At 37.3% G+C, this 13,008-nt stretch overlaps 1 protein-coding gene across 1 annotated transcript; it reads right to left on the bottom strand.

The window, feature by feature from the left end:
• Window positions 1-9,975, bottom strand: BET1 (Bet1 golgi vesicular membrane trafficking protein). The gene is made up of 4 exons (XM_084784967.1): window positions 9,790-9,975; window positions 5,300-5,424; window positions 2,747-2,803; window positions 1-1,071 (listed from the first exon to the last, which is right to left on the bottom strand). The coding sequence occupies exons 1-4, from the start codon at window positions 9,806-9,808 to the stop codon at window positions 916-918; spliced, it is 357 nt and encodes a 118-aa protein (XP_084641093.1). The 5' UTR covers window positions 9,809-9,975; the 3' UTR covers window positions 1-915.
• Window positions 9,976-13,008: the final 3,033 nt, after the last annotated feature.

Genomic DNA, 13,008 nt, shown 5'->3' with positions numbered 1-13,008 from the left:
TACATTTTAATAAAAGTTTATTTTTGAACCTAGAAAGAGGCAAATTTCTAAAATAAGAACAATGCAGAGTTTCACAATATTTTAATAGTTTTGATTTCCGTAAGCAAATCCAACAGAGCAAAATAGCAATCCTCTGAACTCTGGCTCAGTGCCTGAATATTTGCAGTATATAGTAAAACATTAGGAGCATATAGCAAAACAAAGGCAATTACTTTTCCTAGACACTTCATTTCTACTCAGAGCTTGGCAATCACTTAACTTCACATTATTCTTGCACAGACAATAGTCAAATGGCCCACCCAAGCAGCTGGAAATCGGAAACTATTATAAAGCAGGTCAGAGAAATTTATCATTAATATAAAGCAAGAATTATGTTGGCTGACACACATATTAGGCTCCAGTAGAAATATGTCAATAGCTTGACTCAAGGAAGTCCTTGTACAAAAAATTCATGTGAACAAACTTATTAAGAAAATTCCAAGGGAAAAGAAATGGCCCTCTGTGGTACCCAGCCTGCCATTACAATGATGACATCAGACACACAACAGGGACCATGCAACCACTGCACAAAAGCTGACCTTGGGTTCTCTGGCGTTCTTCTGCTCCCCCACTAGCTTCAGAAAGTTATACTTATGTAAAAACAGGATATGATGTTCATATTTACTCTGACTGGAAAAACACTGGTACAGTCACACTGACTTCGAGCTAATTCAATACCCCTGAAAATAGAGGTCATAATGAGTCAATAAAGAACAGTATTCAAAAAACATTATATGGTATAGTATGATTTCTGAAAGAGGAAAACGCCAGTAATCTTCAATGGAGAAGGCCATTAGGAATGTGGCGATGCTGGCTATCGAAGTGGTACCCCCAAGACATTAACTGCAACAAATTCAATGCCCACACTAACTTGCATCACCTCAGTTTAATAATCCAATAAATGACAAAAAAGACAAACAATGAAAACAGCATCATATAGCATAGCAATTTCGTTTGGCTTCCTCTGGACAAAATCTTCAGTCTTCCCATGGTTTTACCTAGAAATCCAGTTGTAGAATCAAACTGTGAATCCTATGAGAAAATAAGGAAAATATAAAAAATTCTAATATTTTATACATGCACATTCAAATAATTTACATATTGTTCTTAGTATATGTTTTTAAAGATAATTTGTATGTTTAATCAATTCAAGTATCTATTTATTAGCTTGGAAATCAGCCTGATTGTTCCATACAAAATAAATCAGTTCTCTCAGTGGCTCTTTCATTATCCAATAAACATTTCTTTCAATTCTTGAGTGTAATTAAAAAAACAAAAACAAAAACCACCACCACTAACAAAAACACCTCACGCAATTCAGGACTTTCTTATTCCAATCATATGGATGAAAAGCCATTAGAAATAACAGAAAGTAATCTGTGTGCTACCAAGCAGGTTTTGTTTGCTCTCTATTCAGGCACTATTTTTCCAAGGTCAAACGTGTGAGCATTTGGATACTAAGATTTCATCTAAGATTTATACGGATAGCACAGAAAATGGTAGAACCTTTTGTTTAGATACATGACTCTGAAATACAGTGTCATTTGCTAAAAGTTAAGAAAATATAATGTTGATGGAGCAACAAGTAGAGAGGGTTTAAATACAGACGTGAAAAAATGCCAAATTAAAATAGAGTCAGGAAAGCTTTTCAGATGACTAGACTAGGCCCAGATTAGAAAGGATGCACTTGCATTACAATCTCAGTATCCTGAGATGAGAAACACCAACATAATGAGGAGGCTCTGTGTACTTTAGTCTCCACACAGCTCATGCTCTTGAAATCTTCGCTTTTTCACAGGACTTGCTCCATCAGAAGCACTTGGGTCGCTTTTTCACAAAATATATATGCCTGGGCTCCTCTCCATGAGATTTGAATGAGCTTATTTAGAGGAAGAAGCAGGAATATCCATGTTCAAAGACCACTGCTTTCAATGCCATATTTGCTTTTAGATAGTTGTTTTGAATGCATGCGTAGAAACAAAGGCAGGGCTGGGGAAGCTGGGCACCAGAGTTAGCATTAATGCCTGGAAGCCCGCTCTGAGAAGAAAAGGTCCACGCTCTTGAGCTTGTTTTAGGCTAGAAATAAAGGGACCTTGGCTACTCTAATCTGAGGGATTTGTTCAGCGGTAATCCTCGGGAAATAAAGCTGAAGAAGTAAGCATTTGTTAAGTGCAAAGCATTTAGTTGCTTGGACATAAAGTGCTTTTTGATTGCTTGGTTAATAAATTACTAGTGGGCTACCCATTAAGATTTCTAAGACCGCTCAAAAACCAGCCATTAGCCTTCAGTCTTTAACAGGCTTTAAACTCAGAATTCAAATACATTGGCTTTAATCTTCACTTCTTATTTACATCTTAGACAAGAACAATGTAAAAATACATCTGACAGAAATGATGAGCTGATTTGACTAAAATGGAGTAGAACCCACCAGCACTTACAATGTCCAGGCCTGCTTTAACTGGATACAAGTAAAGGGTGCGGAGCACTGGGGAGAGTGGTAAGAAGAGCCAGGGGAGTTGAATATATTCAAAATACATCATGGGAAATTCGTAAAGAATATTGAAATATTATTTTTAAAATTTGTTACAGTATGTAAAATACATCTCTATAAAATTACCAATTTTAATGTAATTTACTATTCCTGGGAAACAGACTAAATTTGAAAACATTAGGCAAAATTTCCTAGTTAAAAAGCATAATAACTTACCATTTCAGCTAATAGTTTGTTTTGATTTTTAACTTCATGGCCTATTTCAATGGATAGCTATGAAGAAGAAAGCATATACATTACTACATACATGAAGGTATTTAGAAGTGACAAAGTAAAAGTAGCAATGCCATCCTAAGTATACTTAATTTGCAGATGAAGCTATATTCTAGAAATATATACTCTTTCCTGATACTTTATGCAGTGAAATTACAGGAAAAATTTCCCCTTCCAACAATGAACATCTTCTCTCTTCTCTTCCTCCTATTACTCACTCTCTGTGTTAACAGTCTCTTCCTTGCTCGCTTTTTCTAGTATGCTTTGTCCTGTGGGATTTTTCGTTTTTGTTTGGTTGTTTTTTATTTGTTTTCTCATATAAAAGTATCAATCTTTATATTCCTTTCCTATATTTTAGCAAATACAAGTACTTACATGGCCAGTTCAAATACAGACATATACATTAATAGGCCCTAAAAAAATATGGCATTTCCTTACATTTAAGTCTAGGTTTATTATTTTAAAGACTCTTGTTTTAATATAATAATAAAGTACAAAACCCTCATAAGTTAGTATTATCTATAACCTAAAATTATACAGAGTCTGAGCATATAAAACAATAGTTAAGTAATTTCAGATGCTATGCAAAATTATACCTCATACTTTACATATCAAATTCACCAAAGGTTTCCCTTTTTAGGCATTTAACTAAAGAAAATTAATTACTGAAAGCCTTTATGAACAACCATAAATGTTCTTCTCAGTTTAATCTGTGTGAAAAGCACACATAATACTGATAGGAAATTATACTAAAATTATGGAGATCAGATATGAGCTTTTCCTCCAAATGCATCAAATGAGAGATGATAAAGCAGGCAGCCCAACTTACCCAGCTACTTTTAGCATGACATTCATGCCAAGGAAAGAAACCTCCAGGATATCACAGCTTTCTTCTAACACAGAAGCTCAATAATCCACATTAGAGGGTTTTGTTTGCTTGTTTGTAGTTTTAGACATTCAATTCTATGTTCTTTCCAATATTATATTTCTTAACTTCATAACATTTTACCTTATTAGGTCCATATTAAATCATTTTAATTAATATCACTTTAGAAATAATACCATATATCAAGACACTATTTTGAGTACAGGCTGAATGCAATATAATTTTTCAAAGGCTGACATTAAATACCAATTACATGCTACAATGTGAGCTTCTACTGAATGTTTCACAAGTGTATACTATGTTTATTGCAATAGAAAAATCAATGGCACATTTAAAATCATCTTGTATAATTCCTTTAACAAAAATTTACTCAGTATTGATAAAAAGGAATTAACACTGAATGGCTCAAAAGACCTTAATTTTCTAGGGAATGAGTTAATGCCGGATGTAATACTGAGATAAAGCCTAGAGAGAGGCAGGGGCAGCACTGTGGTCCTGCAGGAAGAAGACAACTTCAAAGTAAGGAGGAAGACAATGACATTGCTAAAGGCACAGTTTGAGTTTTAAAAATATGGTACAGGGGCAACAGCAGGATGCAGTACAACAGAGAACTCTTGTTTGTCGGGCAGTAAATGCATATGCATTCTGAGTGTGTTGGGGAGAAGTTCTGAAGCACTGGGGCCAAAGAACATGTAGAGCAATTTACCCAAGGAGTAGGGACTTAACCTGTTTAATAATAGGAGCATCCAAAGACGTTAGAGAGGGCAGGATGTGCTTGAGGACAGTGACATCAGGGAGAGCTGAGATGGGCAAGAGATTCTCCCAGGATCAAAGCATCAAAATCAGGGCTGTGTTAGAGAAACACGAGAAGGTCTAAGACTCAAATGAGACTCAAAGATGGACGTGAGAAAGAATAAATATTATATCGTAAGCTATGAGCAGAAAAGTCTGGAGGAGCCATTTCAGTAGATCTCCCAATGCTGTCCAGCAAAATTATTGGAAAAATAATTGTACATTTCTCCTCCTTCCAACAATGATAGTTTCTCTATTTTCTTCGTTAAGATACTCAACATATTTGTTAACATTCTCTGGTTCTCTTATTCTAGTATATGCTGTTTCCTCTTTTATTATATAACCGTATTATCTGTATGTTCCTCACATTTTACAATATACAAGTACTCACAGGACCAAGTCAAATACACACATAAACATTCAATGTTTGCTTAACAAGAAATATCATTTCTTTTATTATAAGGCTAGACTGAATATTTGAAGATTTTTTTCCTTACTATAATAACAAACTGGAAAAAAAATACAAGTTAATATTTTCTATAATCTAAAATTATACAGGAAGCGTGACCGGCACAGTTTGAACTACTGCTTATAATGTACAGTACACTTTAGATTTTGCTAGGTATGATTCGAGAAAAAAAATCAGCAAGAGTGCCATATCTTTTAACTTGCCACAACTTGTAACCTCCTGAATGGACAGCCTGAACTTTTGGTGCACTCTGACCTCACTGCACCATTTTTCAACGAGTTCCTTGCTCTGATGACAATACGTTCAAATCTACGAACCAAAATGTGGACGACATTGGTTCTGTACTTACAGATTTTATAGCAGTTACTTTGCTTCTCAAACTTTCAGTGAGTCTCTCGTTCTCTTCCTCACAGGCATTGTATCCACTGTTGGCATAGCCATAGTTGCCATAGCTGCCAGGAGGTGCGCCTTCACCTACAAGGGTCAGAGGCACACGCGTAGGATTGCAAAAACATAAGCTGCTTTTGAAAGCTTAGTAGTTTAAGAAACTGAAAAAGACCCCTGGAGGGCGTTGCAGACCACGTATATCTATTGTAGTAACAGTGCAAATCAATTTTTAAAAATCAGAACCAGAGATTACAACAATTTTTTCATACCCTCTTTTAAGTAGCATATGCATTTTCTTCATTAGACATTTATTGATCACTTATTGATTACATAAAAGACACTAAAACAGGCACAGATAACAAGGATATGTAGGAGAAATTTCTCGCACACTAAAAATGTATGTTTTAATAAAGGACATACCATAGCACCATCCACCCATCAGGGAAGCTTAGTTCTAAGAGGAAAGAGAGCAGGATACCATGGAGGAAGGGGTTCTCATGCAGAGAGATGGCGCATTTTTACTAACACCTTTCTTTTATAAGCAGCATGTGGTGAAAAGCCAAGGAACAAAGGGGAAGAGAAGGCCAGAAGTGAAAGCCTAGGAAAGAGACGCAATGGCTTGTAGACGCCATTAGCTGAGATTCCTGAAGAATTGCACTCAGTTTTCAACAAATATTCAAGAAGCTACCAAGTGCCAAATCTATTTTTCTTCAATTTTTACAGAACTTGCATTCTAGGAGATGTCGCAGAAAACAGTAGTATCCATTACTGTCTACTACTGTACTTGGCAGTCACCATGGAAGTAACTGGTGCAGCGAACACTAGGCAGCAAATACATACCTATGCGTTTGGGGGTTGAGAGTATTATTTCATCAAGTTTTTATAAACTGATGTCATCGATTTTTTAGTAAAGAAGAACGATTCTTTAGAATAAACAGAATCATGAGGAAGCATGACCAAAATAATTCAGTATCACTACGAGAATAAATTACACATGGCTATGGCAGTATACTGAACTGGCTTCTGCCTTCCCACATAAGGGATCTCTCAGCAGAAGGGCTCTTTGTTCTCAGTCAGCTTTTGAGAAGCCACATTGTTGGAAGGATCTAGAACTGGATGTTTTGTTTAATATTGGGGCTGCAGAAACACAAACCCCTCAAGCTCTGATATGGTCTGAGGAAAGACTGCAGTACGTATTAAAGGGACTGGATTATTCACGGCTGGAAGCAGCTTTGCTAACGGCGTAAGAAGGGCAGAAGAAAGGGATGCCCGTCAAGCTATAGGCTCCCATAGGCTCAGACAGCAAATGCAGACGCAAAGACAGCAAGAACAGTAACAGTAACAGTCAAGAGGGTGGGGAGCAATAAGTCTGGTTGCTTAAGGATGGTTAAGGTGTGAAAAGAAACTCAAAGCACAGCACAATTTAATTTTATTCAAGTAGCAAGACTCTTGAATTCTTATAGCTTTGACTGTATAATATCAACACCAACCTCTAGATTGAACTATAAGAGCATAAGCTACATTTATCCATTAATCATTCTACATCTCCATAAACACACACCACCACCACCACAACAGTCCATAAACACACACCACCACCACAACAGCACTTAAGTACTTAGAAAGCAACTGACTTAAAAATACACTTTTAATTTACCGCTGACCAACTTTGTCAATAGCAGAGTATCTCGTGCTTCTATATCTTCCTGCATCTAGTGAGGACGTTCTGTGCTCCACACGCCTACACTTCTCCCTGTACCACCAAAGCCACAACTAAACGTTGACTGTTGCAAACAGAAGGGCAGTTATACACTTCAGTCTCCTCTCAGCCGCCAGCAGGCTATCCCTGAGGTTCCCTGCACCTCTTTTCAAACATATTAAAAGCTGGACCGGGCACAATCACTTCTTCCCACTCTCAAACAAGATCCACACTTAAAATATTCTGTGCAAACTCTAACAAGAACCAAGTTCTTTAACTCATTTTATGTGACATATGATATATCGCCCACTAAGTAATTTTGCATTGGCTGAAGTTAATCAAAATTAATGGCTCTTTTGTTTTATTTCTTCTGTTTTAATTTTCTGGCCTATCTTATGTTTAATTCTGAGGTTTCCCACTTTGTTCTTTCAAAGTAAAATTCTCATTTTTTGTCCAAAATATTTTTAATGCAGTTCCGAAATTGATCTTTCTTCAAACTATCCACCCAAATCCAAAAAACAATACAAAAGAAACTAAACCAAAAAGCTAGAGTTGCTACTCCCAATTTAGCCCCATTTTTTTTTTCTGTGAGAATGAATTACTACTGTGAAGAGCTGAGGAAAAGCAAGCGTTGAAGGCCATTGTCAGCTGATGTCATTTCTGAAAAACATTACTTCCTTAAAGCAGGTTCTATCAATAACCAGGCCAATTAAATGAGTAGCTCACGTGTAGTTCTTACATATGAATACATATCAGAATCACTATTATTTAAATTTTCTATTTTCTGGTCAACACACAATGGTACTTTAAAAAGTCTTCATGCCCAGTACAGTGGCACAAGCCTGTAATCCCAGCATTCTGGGAGGCAGAGGCAGGTGGATCGCTGTGAGTTCCAGCCCAGCCTGGTCTACAGGGCAAATCTAGGACAACCAAGGCTACAGGAAACCCTGTCTCGAAAAACAAAAACAAAACAAAGTCTTTATAACTTTACACCGATTTAAGTGATAAGTATACATAACCAAATAGTTATCCCTCTTCTCAACTGAACTTTAGAAAGAATTAGGAGGGACTCTAGCCTAGTGATTCTAAGTTATTTGAAAATCTAATTTAATATCTTTCTGAGTAATTCTAACCTACAAGCAGAGCTGGGACCTTCAGTCAAGACTCTGCTCTGCGTGTAATAAAAACAGTACAGCACAAACAAAATTCCAATAAGCCAGTAAGCTCCTTGGATAGACTGAGAGCTTCAGATGCCTCAGAATTCTGGCTTCAATCAAAGGGACTGCAGCACCACAACCTCTCCCATACATCATTCACAGCTACTCCTGAACCTTTTTTTTTTTTTTTTTTTTGTCATCTTCCCATCTGGGACATACTTCTCCCAACTCTCCTTGTCAAAGGCATCCTTCTAATTCCTTTGGCTCCAGGAAGTACACAATGACCCATTACTATTAACTCTCTACTGCATCCACTATCCGTTGTTGACGTTAACCGGGGCAGGGATGAAAGGTTACTACCTTGGATCCTTGTCCTCTGGCCCTCAGTTACACAGGAAGCTGAGGAACGCACATGCTGCACCACAGAGGATCGTGCATGTAAAACTTACATTACAATAAACGTTTGTTGTCATTAGTGATGGAAACATTTAGGCACTAATCTTGTTTGAAAATCGTTCCTTAGGTTATCTGACATGGACTACTTTCAATATTTGCCAAGCATTCATCAAACTTAAATTTACAAATTTCTTCACATGCAACTATTTATTGGTAACTGTGTAAGTCTACAATGCTGAGACCGTTCATAGCTCTTATTTTTCCATGGTTTTAAATCCCACACTTTCTAGTCCTATAGCCTTATTAAAAAAATACCACCATCTCTCTGCACTGTCTTGAGTATTGCATTCCTTCTTATATAATCAAAATTCATATCGAGCAAGGAATTATGGGTTGCAAAAGAATTTTGCATATCTAATTTTACGTGTCCAATCGCTGGCTTTCAACACCTAAAACTTTTTAAAAGTATGTCTTTAGTCTTCCAATTTATGACAGAATGGCAACACCCTTTTAAATGTTTCATACATTTTTCAAGCACTCTGCCCTTCTAAAAAACAAATGTCAATAGAGAAAAAATTTGAGAACCAGAAAAAGAAATCCTAAGTACTTTGTGTCATTAGTAACTTATTCCTTCCCCTGATCCATAAAGGCAAGAACAAGTGTTAAGTCATCAAAACTTATCACCTTCTATTGCCTTAACAGTGGGACAAGGTCTAGGTCAGAAATGTTCCAAGTAAATCGCCTTTGACCCAGGCCTTTCACAACAGACACTTTAACAATAATGACACGTAAATTTACCTTTGTAACTCACTGTCATACCAACATAATCGTTATTTGAGTGCTTAGAGCTTAACGCCCACTCTCCAAATGTCACTTTTTAAAAAAGATCTAGAAGGAAACAGGAAGATTTGGGAAACACAGCTGCTCCCAAAAGACAAAGAAAGAAAAACCCACACTACCAACCAACTCACCTACCATACAGGTTTAAACTTTCGTTTAAATTAAACTTAAGGAAACTGTTTGGATCTGGGACAAATGAAGTGCTTCCACTTGGTACCTTCTCCAAAACAAACCCAAACACCTTGCTTTCCACCCCCAAAGTCCATGACAGAAGGCCGCCAGTAGTTTCCTCCCACGCCTCTACTCCCTGTTCAGCAGGTCCCAGAGTCCCCAAACTTGGAGCCTCAGCCCTGTTCTTACCCAGGCCTGCACGCCTCATCCTTCCAGGAGAGGGAAAGGCGGGCAAGGACGAGTGGGCAGGAAAAGGCCAGGGTCACCCGACCTCGGATTCAGTCCCAGGGACTCTCAGAGCACCAACTTTTTGCCTCAGAGCGCCACGACATCAGTGAAGTCCAAACACCGCGCCGGTTTATGTCGTCACCCGGACACTTATAGGCGCACTGCAATGAAGTTTAGTTGCATTCTGGGAAATGTAGTTCTCCGCCATCTCAGGGCGCTTTGGGGGGGGGGGGGGAGGGGGCGTTGTGGGAACCAGGTCAGGAATAAACCATGCTTCCGTGAGAGCAGGGAAAGCTGCTGTAGCTCTAGCCAAGGGAGTTTGAGCCTTTGCCTCTCCCAGAGCCTTCACTATCGTACTTTCAGATGTTAACGCCAACTTTAACCCAAGAAATTTACTCCTCCCCTGCCGGGAGGATGGTTGACTCATCTTTCCTGATTCCTCCTAGTATTTGAAAGAAAGTCAGGAAGAGCTTAATTCAAGAGTCTTAGTGAGCCTCTTAGCAGGAAAGGAAGAACGATGGATTTTTGCCCAGTGGACTGGAGAAAGCAGGTTTCCTTGTGCTAGAACGCTTGGTAGGGAAGTGAGGAGTGTCCTTCTTGCTTGTTGGTGCATTTGTTCCAAGTCTGGAAAACACGCCCACCTACTTAGACCTTTTTAAAACTACGCATAGACACCTATTACGTGTTTCCAAGGAGCAAGGAGTCGATTTAGGGGTTCATAAGCTTGTTGGGAGCTATGGGGATGCAGTGGTTCATTTTATAGCAAAGGATCATTATGGGGTTCCAAAGAAAGAATGGTTTTTGAAAGCTGAATTGTTCACAGCCCATGCTAATACGTTTTACAGCTGTGTTACTACTGTAGGACAGTGATGTGGTATTTATAATGCAGCTTTCTGAAAGTGTAGTCTTTGAAATGTAGTGTTTTCCATTATCAACACTGACCATGTAAATGAATTCTCAAACTTAAACGTTGACTATAATTATAGCTTAACTCTCTGCCGTAAGGCTATGTCTGTAAAATACACTTAAAACGATTCCAATGAGATGTATCATCTGGGAAAATAAACAACTTCATAGCATTAAACAATCTTCATCAAGTTAAAGTAAGCCACCGTCTCTAAAAGCAACAGGATTAAACGATGACAGTGCTCAGAGGTAGTTATATTAAATATGTGCAGGGTATTCAATGAGAGAACTGTGAGACTTCCTTTGTCACCTACAGACTGTGATGGTCCTTCTCCCCACTCCAACCCCCTTTTGCAATCAAAAGGTGAAGCAGAAAGTAGCTTTTATATGCAGAATAACAATTACTGATCATGATTACAATTGACAAAGAATAGGGAGGACTCTTTTTCCATTTCTTTCTTTCTTTCTTTCTTTCTTTCTTTTTCTTTCTTTCTTTTCTTTTCTTTTTTTTTTTTTTTTTTTTTGTACTTTTAAAATTCCAAGTTAAAAACTTGCTTTGTTGACTTGGAGATGAATAGCATCAGTAATTTCATCTCTATTCTCGGAGAGAATCTTGTAGAAAACATGTAATTCTTGCCTGTCTTAGGGAGATTGTTAACTAAAAATGACAAGATAATATTAAGTGTTCTGATGATAACTACAAAAGTAAGAACATGGACAGGAAAAAAAATCATGAACTTTTTCACTAAGATAGACTCTTATTTTTCCTGATCTGTTGTTTTCTGTTCTCGTATTATCTCTCTTTCCATTTCTAAGTCCAAACCAAGAGAAGCACACAAAGCTTTTAAAACTTGTTAATTAAAACTTATTAAAGTATTTTTTCCAATCATGAAGCAATTTCAATATCTCAAGCATTACATGTGAACATAAAAACGTAGACTAAAGTGGCTTCATCGGTTAATGAAACATATATAAGTGGAATTCTTGTGATTTCGTAAGTTCCGGCAGTAAAAGTTGGTCGTCAAGACAGGCATGACCTTAAAGATCCAGGGGATGGCTTGTGATGACAGAGGATAAGGCTGCTGGTCACTATGCCAAGGTCTTTCCTTCTTCCATCTCTTTAGGTGTATTACTAAGTCCTGGTTCTGGCAAATGATTCCTCCTTAAAGCCAGTTGACCAACAGAGCAACATGGTGGAGCTAAATTTCAAAATGGGCACTAGGCCACCTTTGTATTCCAATCTTAAAATTTAAAATTTGTTGACGTTTCTAAAACATCATTTTAGATTAATGGATAAACATTTGAATTTCATGGTATTTGCTTTAGAGGGCCATATTTCCTACCCTTCACCATCAGTTTGGTCAGGTTCATAGTCATTTTAATGGCATTTATTATTAAAGAAATTTATTTAATGATCATACTGATACATTCAAAGTGCCAAGGGAGACATAAAGCATACAATTTGGTTCTTTCCCTATGGCATTGACACAACACAGTGACAGAGATGCATTATTATCAGTACACCTTGTGGCTTTTTCACCAGTGGTTAGATTAGAAATATATGTATTTCAAGACAGGGGTCTCTCTGTGTAGCCTTGGCAATAGTTTTCTATATTTAAGAGACAAAATTTTTCAAAAAAATCTTCAAAGATTGAAATATACCACTAGTTGTATTTACAAAATTGGCATGTAATTGTGGAATTGAGGAAATGAAGAACAAGGTGTACATGTTCATTGCAGATGCAATTCTTCTCCGCCCTCCCTGCTATCTTCCTCTTCCCCTTTCTCTGCTGCTAGCTTTTGTATAGTTAATACCGATCTTTCTCATTAAAAAAAAATAGTGATCTCTGAATTCCTGGCTTCTAGACTAGAGCATGGATGTGTCACCTTCGTACCCAAGTAATTTCATCTCAGGTTGTCTTAGTGTATTGAATGAAAGTACTCTGTCACAAACCCCCAAATGATCCAGCTTTATTACCTTGTAAATCACACTAGCAGCTGAAATGATCAAGTTCTTGTGTATCAGTATTCAACTCATTTCACTCTTGACTTTAGTTGCTTCAGAATATTATATTCTATTAAAATGATAACTGTTCCAAAAGTCATGTATAGTTGGCGTCTACACTCCAAAATGATCAAGTCTAATATTTCGTCAAAGCATTTTGATTTCAGGAACATTTTCATGAAACAGGTTCATACTGATTTCTTTATTGTATAGCAATATCAGTAGATATATCTTGAGCTATTTTCCAATATATATATATATATATATAT

The sequence above is a fragment of the Acomys minous genome (assembly GCF_964271855.1).
Source record: "Acomys minous genome assembly, chromosome: 6".
NCBI classification, from domain to species: Eukaryota; Metazoa; Chordata; class Mammalia; order Rodentia; family Muridae; genus Acomys; species Acomys minous.
This window is presented reverse-complemented; position numbering and strand designations above follow the sequence as displayed.